This window comes from Misgurnus anguillicaudatus, chromosome 20, assembly GCF_027580225.2.
Source record: "Misgurnus anguillicaudatus chromosome 20, ASM2758022v2, whole genome shotgun sequence".
In the NCBI taxonomy this organism is placed as follows: Eukaryota; Metazoa; Chordata; class Actinopteri; order Cypriniformes; family Cobitidae; genus Misgurnus; species Misgurnus anguillicaudatus.
The window spans coordinates 23,399,413-23,420,269 of NC_073356.2; the positions used below are offsets into that span (position 1 = coordinate 23,399,413).

A 20,857-nucleotide genomic window follows, 5' to 3' on the forward strand; every position below is an offset into this window, starting at 1 on the left:
TTAATATTTTTGGTTGAGAGCAGTTGCTAAATAGGTAAAATCTCCCAGTATCATTGTGCTAATCCACAATAAATGTAAGCAACTCCCTAAGTAAGCAAAATATTAATATTACACCTACAGGATGAACTATGGTTTTCTATTTGGAAACATGTTTCTATAAAGAAATTGAATGTGTGGGGTCTTTTTGAACTTCTGGCCATTAGCTTTAACAAAAGTTGTAAAAAGGTTTTAGTAAATAATTGCTTGCATTGTTTTCTCTTGTGGACAATTTGATGCTGACGCCTAAGGTGTGCAGTTACTCTGAGACATGATAGTAAATCATTTTAACGTATACAACTGAATTTTAAAGAACATAGTAACTGCCTCTAACAATGACCAAGCTAAAAAAATTGAGGGAGTTGTAATTATTTCTTGGCAGTCCTATCACCTGGCATCATAGTCGAGCAGCCTACATACAGACCACACAATACACTTTGTATGTGTAAAAGCTGGTGGCTTAAAGGTGCAGTGTGTAAATTTTAGTGACATCTAGTGGTGATGTTGTTAATTGCAACCAACGGCTCAGTCCACTGCTCACCCCTCGCTTTTGAAACACATAGAGAGGCTACTGTAGCCACCACTGGACAAACATGTCATCGTCTGAAACAACTTAGTAAAAAAGTTTGTCCATTAAGGGCTTCTGTAGAAACCAAAATGGCGACTTCCATGTAAGGGGACCCTCTGTGTATGTAGATAAAAACGTCTCATTCTAAGTTAATAAACACATAACGGTTATTATGAAAGGTCTTTATACACCCCTGATAATATAGTTTTGTATATTATTTTGCATTTCGGTCAAAAGATCCTTCTAAAAATTACACATTGCACCTTTAAATCTTTGTATTTCATTCTCGAAACTCTCTTCTGACAGTCATGCTTTTAATGTTGCTTTATGTGTATACAGGTCATTTAAATAGAGCATTTCAGATATACGTTATATCCAGCACTCACCTCGTCCTGAAGTTAGCTGGGTGAGGGTGTCCATCATAGAGTGATAAAAAGTCATAGTCCTCCTCCACCGCGAATGACTGAAAGACTATTTGAATCCGGTTGCCCTCCTCTGCTACAATAACCCATGTACAGTTTGCCCCGTTCTGATATCCATATGGAAAACCAGGACTTTCAATGGTCCCATTTCTCCCTTTTAACGTTCCACCACATGTATATATGAAACCTGGGGAAGAAAAAGAAAGCAATGTTCAATTCGGTCATAATGGTCAATGAATGTTTCCATGCAAAAGAACGATTTATTAAAATGAACTAGTAGGAAGATTAAAACCAGGCTAAGAACAAATGTACTGTATGGATTTTTTCTGCTAACATAAATAAGAACACTTGCACTTGTATTAAGAGTCAATGAGACCCATTGAGCAAATTACAGCATCCAGAGCAATGCAATTCATTTCCCCTTAAAAAATAACACGACAATAGATGTCATAATAAATTCCATAAGCTCCATAAATACCTGTTCATGAACACAAAAATGCCAATGGCAACATAAAGACAGCCATCATGTCTAACACAGAGACTCGGCAGGTGGCTACAATCAGACTCAGCATGACAAAACTGTTAGAAAAAAATCTATGGCAATTCACGCTGGTCTGAACTTAAATCAAACGGGACAATGCCATCTAAGAGATTTGAGTTCCCACAGACCTTCAATCAAATCTGTGATAGCAAAAACGTTTTCCGGCTTTCCAAGTGCAGTTGATAAGAGATTTTGAAGATTTAGCGTTGACCTGACAGTCAGCACAGTCTGATGTACATTGAACATTTGTGGCATTTTAATTGGCCATTGTGAAACGGTGGCTCGGTTCGAACAGGTTCAGTCTTACAAGCTTTCAGAGGAATTCAATAATCTATCGAGTAATGGAAAGCTTGTTTGCATAATTAAAGAAATCTTCAATTTAGAAGCTACTGTGATGAGCACAATGGAAATTACATATTATGCACCAAGGTGTTTTTCCTATGCGCACTGCATTCAATTACATTACTTCATTAAAATAATCACGCTTCTCTTTAAGAAATAAGGGGAACGCACGGTTTAAAATGGAATCAAAATCAAATTTATGATCCCAAAGATGGTAACAGTTACTTAGAAGTAAATCCTTGGTTTACAGACTCCCACAGCAAACATCTGTGCATATGGCATTGTACATGGCAGGTGCTTGCCAATGTGTTAGCACCCCTTTGAGCTTTGTATGTTGTAATTTATTGCCACATTGTGAGCGGAATTGATCTAGGTGGGTCTCAAATGAACTACCATTTTGCCCTTTCGCACGCGTGAATTCAATACCGGAACGGCTCACGCAACCCAATTCCCTGAATCCAATCTGATGACTTATGAATCAAGCAAGGCGGTTACATCAGGTATTACGACACAAAACCTCAGCCGATAACATCAGCTTGGAAGGCAAAGTCTGTCCAGATCTAATCAACACTGAGCCGAGACGATAATTTGGTGTGTTTGTGGAAATGTGGCAGCTATGAAACACATTTATCCAGCATTCAAAATCACTAGCCGATGCCGTGAATTGAGCCTGAGCAATTTTCTCACATCTGTAAAATCTTGGCTGTCTCCTTCCATGAATCTCTGTCCATGAAGAATTTCAGGGCTCTATCATGGGGGGTTTTGTATATACAATAACAATTTTAAACAAATGGGGTTTGGGATATAACAAAAATGTAAACAAATGATTCAAAATATAGTTAATAAATACATTTTATGAGAAATGATATATTAACTTTTGGCTGAAAGTCTCACATCTGGTTTTCAAAAACAAATTCCTGTTTCCTCCATGCAAACTTAAAAGTAGTTCTGAGGTTTACTTTTTTGTCAAGTCTATTTATTATCTCCTTTCATAACCTTAGGCCTGAGTGTGATCTGCTTCCTGCCGCTGCTGATGGTTCAGTGGCCCGTCACTGATTCACTGTGAAGGGTGGAGACCCTTCAGGCTCTAATTGCACTATAAGCTGCCATGAGAAATTAGTACCAATGTGGTCACCAAGGGGTGTGAGAGAGAAGCACTCTATCAGACACACATTATATATACATATAATTTAACATGCATTTACAATTCAGATATTAAATCTTTAAAATAGCTGTACCGTGTACAGAACCATGGGCATATACTTTACGGAGGCACATCCTACTTGCACCTGAGTGGGACTCTAACAGGCAATCAGTTTGGCATGAGAGTTGGGCACTCTAACAATGAGGCTAAAGGCCATGACTTCTAGCGTCTGTCGCTAAAGCACCTCTTGAGGTCAGAGAGTGAGGTTTACTTACTGCACAGCTTTCACTCACTAGCTGGCCTTTGTTACACTCAACCCCCTAAACCTCACTTCAATCCGGGTCACAGCACCACTGTAACTGGTCCTACTCGCACCCACCCCGAGCAGGATTCGAACAGGGACCGGTCCGGCATGGGAGTCGGGATGCTCTAACAATGAGGCTACAGGCCATGACTTCCAGCGTCTGTCGCTAAAGCACCTCTTGAGGTCAGGGAGTGAGGTTTACTTACTGCACAGCTTTCACTCACTAGCTGGCCTTTCTTACACTCAGCCCCCTAAACCTCACTTCAATCCGGGTCACAGCACCACTGACTGGTCCTACTCGCACGCGCCACGAGTGGGACTCGGACAGGTGATAGGTCCGGCATGGGAGTCGGGTGCTCTAACAAGGAGGCTAAAAACCATGACTTCTAGCATCTGTCGCTAAAGCACCTCTTGAGGTCAGGGAGTGAGGTTTACTGACTGCACAGCTTTCACTCACTAGCTGGCCTTTGTTACACTCAGCCCCCTAAACCTTACTCCAATCTGGGTCACGGCACCACTGTAACTGGTCCTACTTGCACCCACCCCAAGCGGTATTCGAACAGGCGACTGATCCGGCATGGGAGTCGGAGGCTAAAGGCCATGACATCTAGCGTCTGTCGCTAAAGCACCTCTTGAAATCAGGGAGTGAGGTTTACTTACTGCACAGCTTTCACTCACTAGCTGGCCTTTGTTACACTCAGCCCCATAAACCTTACTCCAATCCGGGTCACAGCACCACTGACTGGTCCTACTCGCACCCACCCCGAGCAGAATTCGAACAGGGACCGGTCCGACATGGGAGTCGGGTGCTCTAACAAGGAGGCTAAAAACCATGACTTATAGCATCTGTCACAAAAGCACCTCTTGAGGTCAGGGAGTGAGGTTTACTGACTGCACAGCTTTCACTCACTAGCTGGCCTTTGTTACACTCAGCCCCCTAAACCTTACTCCAATCTGGGTCACGGCACCACTGGTACTGGTCCTACTCGCACCCACCCCGAGCGGTATTCGAACAGGCGACTGGTCCGGCATGGGAGTCGGAGGCTAAAGGCCATGACATCTAGCGTCTGTCGCTAAAGCACCTCTTGAGGTCAGGGAGTGAGGTTTACTTACTGCACAGTTTTCACTCACTAGCTGGCCTTTGTTACACTCAGCCCCCGAAACCTCACTCAAATCCGGGTCACGGCACCACTATAACTAGTCCTACTCACACCAGCACCAAGCGGGACTCGAACAGGCGATTGGTCCGGCATGGGAGTCGGGAGCTCTAACAAGGAAGCTACAGGCCATGACTTCTAGCATCTGTCACTAAAGCACCTCTTCAGGTCAGGAAATGAGGTTTATTTACAGCACAGCTTTCACTCTTTACAAACCTTCAACAAATCAGTATAATATAACCCAGAAAAATATATGCAAAGAAATGTACTTTAGTCTGAAATGTAATTTACTGGTACTGCAACAGTATGAGTTTATGATGCAATAAAAAACTACAGTATAACATGCTAACATACATTACGTATACTAAAATTGGGTGTTAAAGTAGGCTGGAAAACAGGTTGGCGGGGAAATACACTACCGCAATTTAAAAGTAAGATTTACTGTATTACTAAAATGACAGTTAATACTGTGTTAATGTTAGTGTTACATTTGTAAAAATATGACTGCATTACAAGTATGGTTCAGTAGTGATCTGGTAGTTTAAAAATAACGTCTTAAGAAAATGTATGTGTGTCTTTACAAAAATAAATATGTAGGATAGCCAAAAGAAAATTGCAATTAATTATAAATTAATTAACATTTTGTAACCAAATTTTTCGTGGACCCCATTTACTTCCATAGTATTATTTTACCTACTATGGAAGTGAACAGGGTCCATGAAAGGTTACAAACATTTCTCAAAATATCTTTCTTTGTGTTCATCAGAACAAAGAAATTTATGCGGGTTTGTAACAACATTTTTTGGGTGAACTATCCCTTAAGCTTTGTCTGTAAAACCAGGGGTATCCGTATCAAACATCTTATAATGTGTATACCTGTAAATCATTGTTTGGGAAGTCCATAGTATTTATATCCTTACTTTCTCACATTAGCAAAAAAATAAATTTTCTAAAATCTTAAAACTTAGTCTCCAGGGAACCATAACAACACGTGACTAGCTGTGCTAAGATTAGCTTTGAGATTAATGCAGGTTAAACACAAGTAAATTTTAGCCACGGAGAGCAGGTCTGCTTCACGAGCACATAAATCTTGTCTATTGCAGGCAAATGCACAGAGTCCCTCGTGATTGAACACTGAGCTGAAAGATCGTCCAGTTCCCACCCTTACTTAAGTAACAAGATTAAAACAGAGATTTTACACCACCTAATTCTCATGCTAAAGTGTTACAGCACGCCATCCGAAGAGCTGCTTATAAAACAAACTGACATGGCCATAATGAAAAAAGCCCACCTAATTAAGATTTAGTATTTATCTCTCTACATTCCCTTAAGGTTGTAATTAACAAAGCATAGGAAACATATATCAGCGTTAGATCTGTGGACTTTAGACGCCTACACTTAAGACTCAATCTAAACAGTACAGAAAACAAATCCTAGGTTTTTTAGGAGATTTACCTCTCTTTGCATGGTGATCATCAGCTTAATGCTAAGAATCATTTAATCTTCTGACCTCCTTTTCCCATAATGAGCATTACATGTCTGAAGTTTAATACAGAACAAGCGTATAGTACTGTATATGGCTTGAGGGAATGATCTAGAAAGTTTCCTGGTGATTCATGTCGGAAGGTAGAACAGGATTTAAGCTTCTTAAAAAGTCTTGACATCACACTGACAGTGATCAAAAAGCGAGCGAGAAACTAATAAAAAGTTTGCCATGTTGTAGGCTTGAACTGCCCACTTAGCCCTAAATTAAAACAGGCACAATTTAAGAGGAATTTAAACAGCTGTTCACATTTGTTTAATATTCATTGATCTGCTTAAGTCATTACTACAACTAAATATATTCTTTGCTTGAATCAGCCAGATGGACATTATGCACCATTAGCCTCAGAGTTGCAGGTAAAAGTATCAAAGGTCGAAGCAGACCGTGCATTTAAATGAAGCATTGCTTGGAGATGTCTCTGAGCAGAGACCTCAGAAAGGACTTTGATCATACAACAATTGAGGAGCTCAGATGCAAAAATGAGATAATGATATTGACCAAATGCTCTCGGCATGTATTATATGTTCATCAAATACTTTCACTTCAAATCTGCTTCCCAGCCTCAGGCCATTCAGAAATACCGCGTTGTTAGGGTCAGATGCACTAAGAGGGTTTTGCATTCAGGCTCTTCAATTCAAGACTAGAATCTTTCCCTTGATTTTTCTCAGCAAAGCTTGGCAAATAAAATGTTTTTGTTTAGCAAGTGATTAAATTGTGTTACCTATAAATGAATAAATCACTAAAAAGGTCATTCTTACATACATGGTAACATGGCTAAATGGTTATGGCAATAAAAACTTGTGTTTTTCAGACCAACATGCTGTAGAAAAGGTTAGATGTACACAGAAGCCAATGTAAATATTTGTTTGTGTAGATTACATACAAAGTTAATACAAAGAAAAAGATGCAAACTTGCGTAGGGCGATGCAAATTGGATGGCACGACTGCCGCGAACATGCACACAAGTTGAAATATTCAATTCAAGCGGAAAATTTGTATGACACAAAGTTAAATCCCTCATGTAATCTAGAGCGAGAAATGCGATGCTTGGTAACACTTTACTTGAAGGGGTGTTCATAAGACTGACATGACATCTTCATAATCATGACATGACACGTGTCATGAACATAAAGGAGATTTTATGCACATTTATGACAAATGTCATTAAGTGTTATTCGTTCAATTATGTCATTTTTAATGGAAAAATGACATTGTTTAAAATGTCTTTGTTATGAAAACTTGACATAAATCAATACATCATAACTTGTTATGACAACTTGACATTACCAAGACATAACTGACCACTTTTAACAGTGATACAAATTGAATTTGTTATTAAAATGTCATTAAGTGTTGATACTCTGTCAGGTGGTTTTGTGGCAGCATCATGAATATTTTTCTTGACCTCGACTACAGTGGTGCAAATATAATTCGTCATTAAAATGTCATTAAGTGTTAATACTCTGTCATATAGTTTTATAACAGTGTCATTATTTAGTTCATAATGTTTTTTTAAGTTTCCTCAAGATGTAAGAGAAATAAAACCAATCATCCAATAATAATTAAAATTGATAAAATTATATTTTATTTCATTTGAAAACTGATTCACCTTAAATTAAATAAAAACAGTACAACAATGTGTTAAGCCATGCAGCGTTGGGTCCATATCGCTGAAAAAACAGTTAATTACATTCAATTCATTAAATGTTTTATTTCTTTTTTGTTCTATGTCAGACAATTTCAGAACCCTCTGTGTGAGGAAGAACAAGCTCTGTTAGTTGTCAGTTTTTTATGTATTGTGCACATAAATAAAGTTAAGTATAATCTTTTGATGTGTCTGTTGCATTTCATTAAGGTATTTAAAAATATTTGACATAGTATTAACACATATTTAAATGACAGTTTAATGTAATGTTAACCCATAAAGCTAGGTAGTTTCTTAAGTTTGATTATTATCTGCTAGGTCATGTTTATGACAGATTTATGACAAGTTATGATGTATTGGTTTATGTCAAGTTGTCATGAAAAAGACATCTCAAACATTAAAAATGACATAATTGAACAAATGACACTTAATGACAGTTGTCATAAATGTGCATAAAATCTCCTTTATGTTCACGACACGTGTCATGTCATGATTATGAAGGTGTGTCATGTCATTCTTATGAACACCCCTTCAAATAAAGTGTTACCAATTGTTCCACAACATGAAATTTGTGCCTTTATTGGTTTAAAAAGTAATAGGAAATCAATTTGTAACCCATTCCTGTAGGAAAGTGCAATCTTTTTCCAAGTGTTTACCACTTTGTGCTTATTGTTGTCACACATTGCTAATTGCTTACTATTATTACATTGCCAATAAAGCTTGTCTCTATGCCTCTCTCCTCAAGCTGTTTGTTGATCCTGACACTATGCAGACGTGCTTGCCGATGACTGAGGTGTGAGGCAAAGTGGTAAAATCTTCTCATGTACTCCGTCTCTAATCCAGCTCAGGTTCTGCTGGCGGAGGTTCGGCTCCGATTTAACTTTGGCACCCGTCCACCCTCTTTTCTCGTTCTCTCTGTATAGTACTTGTGCTTCCTCCTGCCACGCCATATTTACAACAAAGCACGGCGCCACCTGGGTCAGCATTTCCACAGCACATCTTTCTTACCCTTGACAATGCAGCTGAGTAGCCTGGTGGGACTTTAGCTTTAAAAAGATGACTCTTATGCTGGGTACACACCAAAAGATTTTATAAGATCTTATAAGATTTTCAAAATGTGATAGACCATAAACATGAGGATAAAATATCCTAGATCCTGCTGCTATAGTGTGTGATGTTCAATGATGTGTCAAAGACAGCACACCAAACAGATTTTTAACCAGAGTCTCGACTGTGAACACAGGAAATCTCGCAAGACTTCAGAATAAGCATGGGGGACGATATGCAGAAAGAAATTTCAATGATAGTGTTTGGAAATTATTTTCATAGAAAATTCAAGAAAAAAAAGAAAAGGGTTTGGGTGAAGTTGTAGAGACAGCGGGAACTGTAGAAGTTCACATTGCATCAACTTGACTTTGTACTGCGCCATGACTGCTTCTGTCTTCCATCATCTCGCTTTCTGATTGGATATTGTTTCGTTTCACGTAATAATCGCGCATTTGTCCTCAGGGGTTCTCCCCACACATCAGGATTCTGATCAAATATGTTTAATATTTACGATTCGCGATCGGGGCGGCTCAGACGTTCTTCCGATCAGGTTCGGACACTCTTAACACACCTCATACCGAGGGAAAATCTGATAAAATAATCTGTAGAACCATCAAGATAATTGAGACATAACTAGGATTGTCCGAATGGGGGAAATCCCAAAATTCGGCCCAAAATTATCTTTTGGGTTGTACCCACATTAGAGGAGAGCTAGCAGTCCTGGATCGATTTGGATCGATCTGCCTTATTTCAGTTTAAATTCAGAGCATCTGTGAGTCCACATAAATAAGAACAACTGAATGTGTGGAAGTAAAATAAAACTGGCGTGTATTAAGTTTGAAGGTGTTCAGCTGATGAACTGGATTTTATTTAAATCCAGCAATAAAAAAAGTTTTACTGTAAACACAATAGTCTTGTGTTGAAATAATCTCTCAGATCAGAAAATAGATTTCCTTCATTGCATAGAAGTGCACATGCAATTCCAGTTGTTGGGTGCAGCTTTGTACTTCCACTGCAAATTTTGCAAATCTAATGAGCACTTTAGTTGTAGAATTGCACACCGCACGCCTAAAATGAACGCAATCGAACTAAATCGATTAAGTGAACCACTATTAACGATGCTTTAACCCGTGTTTGTGCGCATTAACATTAATCACAAGTAGTGATGCACCGATGTATCGGCCGCCGATATTTATCGGCCGATTTTGAATTTGAAACCATTGGCATATCGGCAATAGCACGAGAAAGGCTGATACCGATTGTTTATTAATGAACTGCATAAAGAAATCCATTATATGTAAAAAATGAATTAATGTTGTTAATAAAATAAATGCTGAAGAGCAAAAACCACCTTTGAAGGTTGTCATGCTGTCTTATTATATTTGTTTTAGCTTAATTTGTGCCTCTTATTATTTTGGTCAGTTGAATGTTAATTAGATCCAATCCATGTTCAGTAAAAATAATTTGATGCAGAAATAAACTAGCTAATAGACCAACTGTATAGTATTGTATACAAGTGTTTAATATCGGTATCGGTATCGGACAGAAGTTGTCTGTTTAAATCGGAATCGGCCCAAAAAATCCTATCGGTGCATCCCTAATCACAAGCGCTTGTGGATCTGCCCCAGAGTCTATTGCTATTTGGACGCAGGACTGACGTGAAATGTCAATTTCCCTATCTTTTTTTCTGACTTTTACTGACTAAAAAGCTGAATTTCCATAACCTATCTCTGGGATGTATCAGCCTGGATGATGTAGTGTACACCGTGAGTTTATCAAATGTAGCTTAAATGCATGAAATTAACAAACAGTGAATACTACAAAAAACTACAATTAGACTACAATTAAATTGTAGTCAGCGTAGGTTTGGACCCAGAAATGGTATTCCTTACGTCACAAGTTTACAAGCGGAATAAATTTTGATAAATAGAAACTAAAATTTAAAGCAACAAACAAAAAGCCCTGATATTACACGACTTAAACAAAAAAATATACTATTCCGACTTTAGGAGTGGTTTCCAGGACAGGAATTAGCTTAATCCAGGACTTGGCCTTAGTTTAATTAGCCCGGGTTCATACAAGTTTCTGAAAGTTTTTTTTGATTACGGATTCAGCTGATTTTTCAGGGGTTTCTATACATATCACTTCTTTTTATGGGCACTTCCCCCGGAAAACCCCGCCCACCCGTCAATCAGTGGGAGACGCTAGAACTTACAAACATCACATCACACGACAGCTTTGTTTAATTTCAAAACTCAACAATAGCATGAATGAAGAAGTGTGTTTTTGGATGTAAGGAGAAGAAAGTCAGCCTCATGGAAACAATGGATATAGTTTATTATCCGGGGTATCAGCGGAGTTTTGCGTGTGTGTTTGATGCGCTGGATTTCATTGAAAAGTTCCAACCGGGTCATGAGTTGCATGCGGTAAGTAAGACTACTGTCTTATGTTGGAAATAGGCCCGTGAATATTATACAAATGACACGAACATGTAGTGAATCATAATTTAAACAGCATTGTATAGTGTTGGATGACTCGTACTTGCTCCTCCCACGGTAGTAACGCCTTCTTAATTTTTTCATACGTTATCGGAAAGATACGGTAAAGCTAATCTTTCTTTTATAAATCTGATCAAACTTAAGACTCTTCAGACATATAAAGGATGTAATACTACTCTATAGGTACTCCAGATTAACATCAGAAATGCAGAAACAGCTTGTGTTATGTGAGCTTTAAGATATGTCAGTGCAAGATGTTTTTCAGTTTGGACAGGTCTTACATTTATTTTAGTCTAGGAGTAGTCTAATCCTGTCTGGGAAACCGCCCCTTAATGATTGGAATAGACGTTTTAAAATTCCATGATATTCCAGAAATTCCATGACCTGTGGGAATCCTGTGTAAACATAATGTGTGTTCATTTTCTGCTTGCCTCCGCAAACGTTAGTGGACAGCACTTTAGTACAATTTAAGCACTTTTGTAGCAAACAGATGCAAGTGGGTTTCTATATTTATTCATTGATAACAAAACCAAAAGTTCAAATGAAAAACAAAGTGGATGCAAACAACTCTGTCCATTTTGGCACTTTCTCGTTCATAGCTGGTGCCTAGCAACATCAGTACACGACTGCAGCTTGATGACGCAAGTGTACCGGTTCAGAACCAAATAATGTGATGTGAACAGAGAGCAGTGGGGGAAGGAGGGGAGCTATTAAAGTTGGGTTCGGACAAGAGAACCAAGTATGAAATCACCCTTAATCAAATCACCTTTAAGGTTTTTATGAAAAAACTGAGTAAAATCTACACTTAAATGTGCTGTCTTGCCACAGGAGTTGGATACCAGATTATTATTAAGCCTTCAAGAAATCTTTAGGGATTTCTAAAGAAAGCAAGGCTTTCCTTTTAATGAATTATTAAACTGCACTCCCCAATGACAAAGTCATCTAAAAGGAAAGGTCAGATGAAAGGAATATTTTATTCCCATTTCTTCCTTTCAAATCTCAGCAGGCATGAAACAATTGCTCCAAGAACAATGTGTGAGTATCACTGGAGAAATTTAAGGCTTTTTAAGATTTAAGAGTTTAGGCGTCATAGTCATTTACATGATTGGGCACTAGATTTTGAAACCAAGTCCAAATTATTTCTTTAAGACTTTTGACTGGCTTAAATGATCGTAAAACTATAAATACTGATTGACCAATACAACAACAGCAACAGTAAATGGATAGATTAATGTGTTTAGACAAAGAATCAACTAATGGATCAAATTAACCTGTTTTCAACATCCAGGTTAAAGCACTGCTGACTACGTATTCACTTCTTAAAAGTGTCGATTGCTTTGCCTTATCTCTGCTTAATGTGTTTTAGATCCACCAGAATCCATCAAACATAAAGGTTTTATCAGAAGCTGTCAGAAGAAAGATTTCAGGTGAAGCAACCCAAGCTTATGGCATGTATCTAGCTGACACTCAGATTTCATGGGAACGGTGACCTTACTGAATGAGGCCATAGTGTCTTTGTAATGAGTTACTAATTTGACAGCAGTGTCCTCAAAGTAAGACCTATGATTCAGAGGAGAGAGATTTTGAAGGCAAAGGGAAACATTGAGAAGCAACATGAAGGTCCTGATGGATAAGGATGGCCTGCATAAAACACATTTAGGAGCCTGCAGGGATGGTCTTTTTCCCATTTTGAGAGAATCTGGATGTAATTGAGGAAGTCATGCATGCATGTAAATTTTGTTAGGGAAATGAGCTGTGTTTTGTGCCAGAGTGAAATGCACACGGTTGTTTTTATACTAGTCCGCCTCTACCTCCTACAGGGTTGTGCACCATTCAGAGTTGACCTGGCAATGAAGAAACAGTACGGCTGGTGAATTTGAATTATAGTAGGAATGGATACAGAGCTGTAATTTAAATTTGAGGAATTGAAAAAACAATTGTTCAAGTCTGAAACTGACATGCCCATTAATAATCAGCCAATCACATAAAGAGTATCAGCTTTGATGGATGATAGTAAAAGATTTATATCAAGTTGCAATGTCAACTAAAATATCTAAAATCATTTTCATTATCTTAAAAACTTTTTAATGCATATTTATAAAATCCTTTATATTTCTCTGAATGGTCTACTGATTATATTATATAGTTTACAGATTTAAGTGCATTGGTCTTGAAAAAATGTTTTTCAGATCAAAGCATACATTTGTCTAAATTTAGGATGTCATTATTTATGCTTTGTCAGAAAACTTGTTGGACTAATAAAATTCTTCTGTTGCGGCTGTGTTGAACGACAAACCACTCAATTTCACTTTCTCTCATTCTAAATGAAATACAGGCATCCAAAACAAGAAAGTCAGAGCCAAACTACGTCTGCGTCCGAAGGCAATGACTTTTGGAGCTGCCTTCAAGCTCAATCGCTGCCTCTAGAGCAGTGTTGTTTTCGTCAACGATGACGATAACGAAATGATTTCGTTGACGCACATATTTTTTATGACGCTAACGCGACGATGACTAGCTAAAAATGTCTCTAAGGTGACAAAAACATGACGAGACGCTTTCGAGTTTTCGTTGACGAAACGAGACGGAACGAAAATGATTATAAGTCTGACGTTCATAATGCATGTCATTTCTGCCTATTTTGCGTGAAATCAGTCTGTTTTTAGCTCAAAAGTATCAGCAATGCTGCCTCTTTCTATCCTTGTTTTGGGTCAACACAGTCTCACTCACGCTCACCACCCGGCTGCCGCCATGCCGCGCACAAGATTTCAAACAACAACAACCTGCGGCTGTGGTGAGTTCGAAGGACCGTAGCGGTGACGCCAATAAACGGAAACGACGAGATGATTTATGGACATACTTTCAGTATAATCCATCAGACAGAAAAACGGAATGCATATTGGGAGACGACGGTAAATGTGGCCACAAACTAGGTGGGAAGAATACCACCAACCTCAAGCTGCACCTGAAGGCTCATCACGCTAATATTTTTTAAAGGTAACTAACAAGTCACGCTGTTAACATATCATATACATTCAATTTTACTCGACAATCGGCTTGTGACACATTTCATGGTAAGCTTAAGGTTTTACATGTATCTGCTTGTCAAACCTAAGCCCATTTCCAATACTTTTTGTGGTGTATTTAAATGACAAGGCAGGGCATGTGTTTCTCAACTTTATAAGTGAGGTCTCAGCGTAACACACAAACTCAACATGATGGTATATTAGGCTAAACTTTTTTCTTCATAACTTTTTGTTATGACATGCGTAGAAGGCACACTGACTAAAACAACAGCAAGCCCTCAGGGACAACCTTAATGCACATTTTAATTGTATTAAATACACCACACTTTTTAACCTAAATTCATTGGTTAAAAAAATACTTTCTTTTACTAAAATTGACTTAAACTTGACTAAAACCTTACGTTTTCGTCGACTAAAACTTGACTAAAACCTTTTTGCGTTTTCGTCGACTAAAACTTGACTAAAACTATAAATTTTACAAGTGACTAAAATGTGACTAAAACTAAAAGCATTTTCGTCCAAAAGACTAAGACTAAAACGAAAACTAAAAGGGCTGCCAAAAACAACACTGCTCTAGAGACAGATTCGGACCAGGGCAGCTTAACAGAATTATATTTGAATTATAAATAGATAGCGCTTTTACAATAAAATAATGTAATTGTAATGTAATGTAGTTTTCAATCACATATTTGAACACTAATTTGTCACAAGAAATGCAATAAAAAACAACTAAAAGTGAATACTAAACTTAAATGTATATAAAATTGTGCTCCAACCAGGTTTCTCAGTGACCATTTTATTTTTCAAGCTCGATCAAGCTCGACCAATCACCTTCCTCACGTACTGTACGCACATACATAGCATTGTGGGACATTGAAGGCAGCAAAGGCTACATCTATGTTGGCCTTAAAAATTGATCAGATGAAGGTACAGTATCTCAGGAGAAAGGAAGTAAAGCAAACATATGATTCGGATGTGAACAAGGCTGTGTTTACATCTCATATTAAGATGCATTTTGGGCAATCGGATCACAAGTTGACGATTTTGGCATTATGATAAACTTTAGCAAAAATACCACGGTTTCACAGTGTTGAGGTATTGCCATTGCAACACTAAAATGTGTTATTTTATGCTTTCAAAAAATATATCATATTTTCGTAATGTATATGAAATGTAAACATCAAATCAATCACATGACTTAAAGGTAGGGTAACAGATTTGATCCTGAAACATTTTTTGTTATGCTGGTTAAAAGTCTCCTTACATCCTGATAGCAATCACTGTGTTAAGTTGTTTAAATGTATTTGTAGAAATTTATGTCATCTGTGAAAGGCGTAGGACCAAAAAATGTTCAACAAATCATAGATTTCGGTCTGAACGGACGTTTCCATTTTTGTCCCTCATACGTAAGCATAATTTGAATGCCCACCGCGCAGCGAGTCCACGCAGACACCATACGTCATCGGCGCGTTCACGTGCGCTCACCTCCTGCCTGTAAACAGTGAGAACAGCAAACTTTTTTGCTAAATTGACAACCTACACAGGAGGCACAAAACTAAAGGCATCTTTTATAACAACAACAGCAAAAACTGCCTGGATCAGCAAGAGCAAAAACCCAAATGAACATCGGTAACTTTACTGCTTTACCACGAGATGCAAACAGCTGCAGGACGCAAAGGGTCTGAAAGAGTCGTTGCACTGTTTATTTTGGTAAGGTAGGTACGCGATATGTTTGTATTGAGATGGATTCAGATATTCTACTTTGATGAAACATTGTGTTGCTTATGAAATTTGTGTTCGTTTACGGATTAGCGTAACGATATAGTTACTACGTCTACACAACCGAACGTGTGCTTAAACTAATTCTGATGTAAACCAGTTGTTTGGTTATTTTGGCAGTGTTATTCGACTTTGTACTGCAAAGTTGTCTCACTGCTGAATGAGAAATGAGATGTGACCGTCTGATCTGTGCGTGTTCATGTGTTTTGGAAGAGGCGTGACTTTGGATGGCGGTTTGACTTGAGGGTGGGTTCGGGATTTCATTGCTAGGCGGCTACCGTTAGCATTTTTCAAAATGTGTTACCCTACCTTTAATGATTTAATGAATTTTGTATAAACACAGCTTATACCTTGGAGATGGTATCACAGAACATTTTATTGATTTTGAAACCTTGACTGTTTAATACCTCGGTATACTTTGAAACCGGTAACCAGCCCATGCCTAGTTGACGATGCCAAATACATGTGTAAAACGTCTTGAGCTCATCCACATCTGACCATATTCACAGGTAGTTGAAAACCCATTCGAGCGTATTGCTTTTGTAGACTTTACAGGGTCAATGTGCTTAAATAGCAACAAAAGACCGCATACTCTCCACTAACCGATCTAATGTGCAATGCTTTTACTGCTATCTGTCATGACTTCTAGTGTGAACACAAAGTGTTTTGCACAATTTTAGGCTATCATTGATAAAACTAAGCGGTTAGTGAGCTTATTTCATCAACTGCTCCTAAATATCTAAGAAAGCCCTTACATACAAAATGTGTAGCATGTTTATTAATAACACAAGTAGTGGTATTTTTACATAATATTAGTGCACGTCATTTTAAATCCGTAAATTCTACCACTCGCGTTTTAACAACTTGCCCATAGCCTCCCCTCGAAGTAATCAGAGCAAAAGTTGTCAAATGTAGACAAAAGAGACGGATTAAAACACCAGGTGTGTGATCTGATCGACCAATCTTAAAGAGGACATTTCACAAGACTTTTTTAATATGTCAAATAAACTTTGGTGTCCCCAGAGTACATATCTGAAGTTTTAGCTCAGAATACCATATAGCAATGAGCAAAAATTTGCCATTTTGGTGTGTCCATTTAAATGCAAATGAGCTGATCTCTGCACTAAATGGCAGTGCCGTGGTTGTATAGTGCAGATTAAGGGTCGGTATTATCCCCTTCTGACATCACAAAAGGAGCCAAATTTCAATGACCTATTTTTTACATGCTTGCAGAGAATGGTTTACCAAACTAAGTTACTTAAACATGGAAAAAGTCCGATTTTCATGATATGTCCCCTTTAATACTAGGTACACAATTTCCCAAAAAAAATTAAGTTATTGCAGTGTATAAAACAGAAAGACAGCAAGCTAACACTCTTCTTCAGGGTCATTCTAATATAAATACCAATGCAAAAATCACACAATTTTTTTATGCAATTCAAAAAGCTCTCTGCCAGTTCTCTGACCTTTTATATAACAAAACATGGCTGTCTTTTTTGGTTCCTTCCTGCTCAGTGTAATTGTGTCCCCAAAGTGTCACTGAAAGAGTCCCCATCATCACAACTCATCCCTCTCACACCAGCACACAATCTATACTGACACATGCCACTGTGAGACAAACTACGCTTTTAGTAATCTATAGCATGCATTCAGTCCCTGCTGTCTTCAAGCACAAAGAGGCCATTTCTCCAGCCAGGTTGAGTGAGACAGAGAGCACAAGAATGATGACTGAAGAACTTCCTCAGTCTTTAGCATGAGCTAAAAAAGAAAAGAGACAGTGAAGAACCGATCAAATGGTCAATCACAGGTCTGATAACGTTATTGAAGTGTAGAGGTGAGGTGGTATGAAAAATAGACCCATCGTCACTGTCAAAGGTCTTACATCATGTCTGTCTGGTAGACCGAGCCTTGTTTGTCAAGTGATAATTGTTAGGATTAAGTGAGGATTGAGTGAGTGCATGTAGTGGGTCACGCATTTAGCGCATGCCATTAATCACAATGATCGTTTAAATCATGCATGTAATAGCCTACGGACCTGATTTGATCCATAAGCAAGCCATGACACAAAACAAAAGCTGTGCATGGCACAAGAGTTTCACAGCATTAAAGCTTAAGTGTATCCATAAATACTTTCTCATCCGGGCTTAATATGCAGAGGCGACTAAAACTATGCCAACTGTGGGTTGAATTTACACAAATATGGTGTAAACAGTGGCTCTGTGGGGCTTTTTTGCAAAAAATTTTCCAAAGCATTGTTGATTTCAGCCTATTGATCAGCCTTACATAGCACAATAGATTTAACTATGTGTTTAAAATGTACTAAATACTGTGCAATGCAATTTGGTGACCCAAGCAGAACAGAAATTATATATATATATACAGTGTTTCCGCTATATACATTCAACCGTGGCGGCCCGCCATGCCTAAAACATCCCCGCCACGCCTGCGGTTGTGGATAGAAGGGATACAGCAAACGAAATCTCGCTGGATGACCACTGTTTTAATCTAATCCTTCAACCAAACCCAACTCTAAACACAAAATTTCACACGATTGTAGGATGTATTTGTATCTCATTTAGCCAGAGCCGCTGTTTTCATCCTAATAATCCTACCTCCAAATGTAATCATTAACTTTTTGGCATTTGCTGTATCCCTTCTAGACAAAACCCACTGCGGCAGCTCGCAAAAAAGCTACAGAAATGTCCGCCCTGCCAGACTGGCTGTCTTAGAAATAAATTCCTTTCTGGATTCGCGTTGTTAACTCGTTTATAAATAAATCTCCTAAAGTATCATAATTTCTTCCATGGGTTTAGTTTAATGAACAAATAGATTTAAATCAACAGAGGATGATTAGGCTACGTCTCTGTTTTGAGAAATAATAATAAAATAAATAAGCCTATACGAAATATGTTACACTTAAATAATAATTAAATTGACAAAACGAATAAAAAAGTATTTGAGTTTCTGTTTTTTTTTGTGACGCGCTGACCAAAGCAGCAGAAAGCACGTCATGTTTTTAATGATTTTAAGTAAGCACAAAGTTTTCTCCTTATTGTGAGTTTACACAAATAAAAATACATAATTTGAAGTTTCGAATATTGTTTTACTTTTGTCTTTATGACTATAAATTTAGGGTAATTTAAGGTGCAAGGTCATCACGCATTTGATGTTCAACGCGGACGCAGCGCAGGGCTGCGAGAAAAGACATTATTAAACTTTCGATTTAACATATTACGAGTTTTTTGGACATTCATTTGGAATCACTGTACTAAGTCATATTATCAACTTATCTGGTCATTAGTTATTCAGAATATAGGCTAGAAGCGCAGTAGCGCGCTGCTGACCGCTCAGCTGTCAGTCAATCTTCTGTGCTTTAGATCGACCCTCACAAAGTTTCACATTAAATGATATGATATTTGTCCAAAAACAAAAGGCTAAATACTGAATACTACTTATATGCGACTGCAAGACATTAATATTCGAATCTGTTTGTAAGGAAACTTACATTATTCCCGTGGAAGAGAAGAACGTTGGTAATAGAAACTTGAGGCAGACGGTGAGACTGTTTTATCTGTTTTCAGACGAAACAGCAGGGTCGGGGTACCCGCGGGATTTGATCTAACGGGTGTAATAATAGACTATTCGCGTGTCATTTGTGTTGTAGATGCAGGTCGGGACTCAATAGACAAGAGTAAAATGCGGGTCTAACATCCAAGACCAAAATTCTACTCGTTTTTAAATGGCCCCGTGCTTTGTGTTTAAGATCTGTCTGAAGACCGTTAAAGGTTTCTATTCAACTGCGATTTGCGGTGTGACCGGCTCGGGGTCTTTATGTCAAATGGTCCGGCCGGGTGTGAAATAAAATTGCTGCTGATGGATGTTCGGTCAATCAGAGTGGTGCGGATTATCAAACAGGACTGTGCGTGAGTTTGCAACAGCTCTGTAACGCTAAACACGAGCACAACTTGCAATGCACACTACATTAAAACTACAGTGAAATATCCGAACTACGTACGTAGCTATGCAACGTTTTTTTAAGAAAATACATTTTAGATCAAACATAGAAAAGCAATATGTTATAAATATGAGGAAAAGTAAATGACAGCATGAAAATGATAAAAAATACAACATGTTAGTTTACTGTAGCCTATATTCTACTTAAAAAAAAAAAATGTACATTTATAATCATCATGGGCGCCCCCTGCCGCCACAGCTGAAAAAAATCCTAGAGGAAACACTGATATATATATATATATATATATATATATATATATATATATATATATATATATATATATATATATATATATATATATATATATATATATATATATATATATAAAACACAAAGTACTTCAGTAATTTGATGATTTATTACAATTTAAGTCAGGCTCTCAATCTTTTAGACCTTTCTAGTTATCTGATGCTCAACAGCATTTAATCACTGATCGTAGTGTCTCATCTGTTGCAGGGAGAGACGACACACTAATACTTCAAAGCCCCTTTTCCAATTCACTGCATATCTTTCTTTGTGTGTATGTGTGTGTGCCGGGTGATGAGGATTAATTAAAGGGGCATCGGATACATGTCGGGTCCTCTTGGTGGAGCTGATCGATGCTGATGGCTCCTCAGTCCTCTAATAACCCACGCAAAGCCCTCCAGCTGTCTCACATAAACATGCACACACACTTACACACCAAACACGCATTGCACCTGCCTTAATCAGCCTGTCTCAATGTCTCTCTGCCTCTCTCTCTCTTTCTCGCACACAAAAACATACACTCTCTGTCACAGGGTGGTAGTTGACA

At 38.1% G+C, this 20,857-nt stretch overlaps 1 protein-coding gene across 1 annotated transcript in view; it reads right to left on the reverse strand.

Moving 5' to 3' along the window:
• Positions 1 to 20,857, reverse strand: part of csmd3b (CUB and Sushi multiple domains 3b) — a 507,791-nt gene that overhangs the window by 437,213 nt on the left and 49,721 nt on the right. The window contains exon 2 of the mRNA XM_073858336.1: positions 991 to 1,213. Coding sequence (XP_073714437.1) covers positions 991 to 1,213 — 223 coding nt within the window. The remainder of the gene's footprint in view (positions 1 to 990; positions 1,214 to 20,857) is intronic.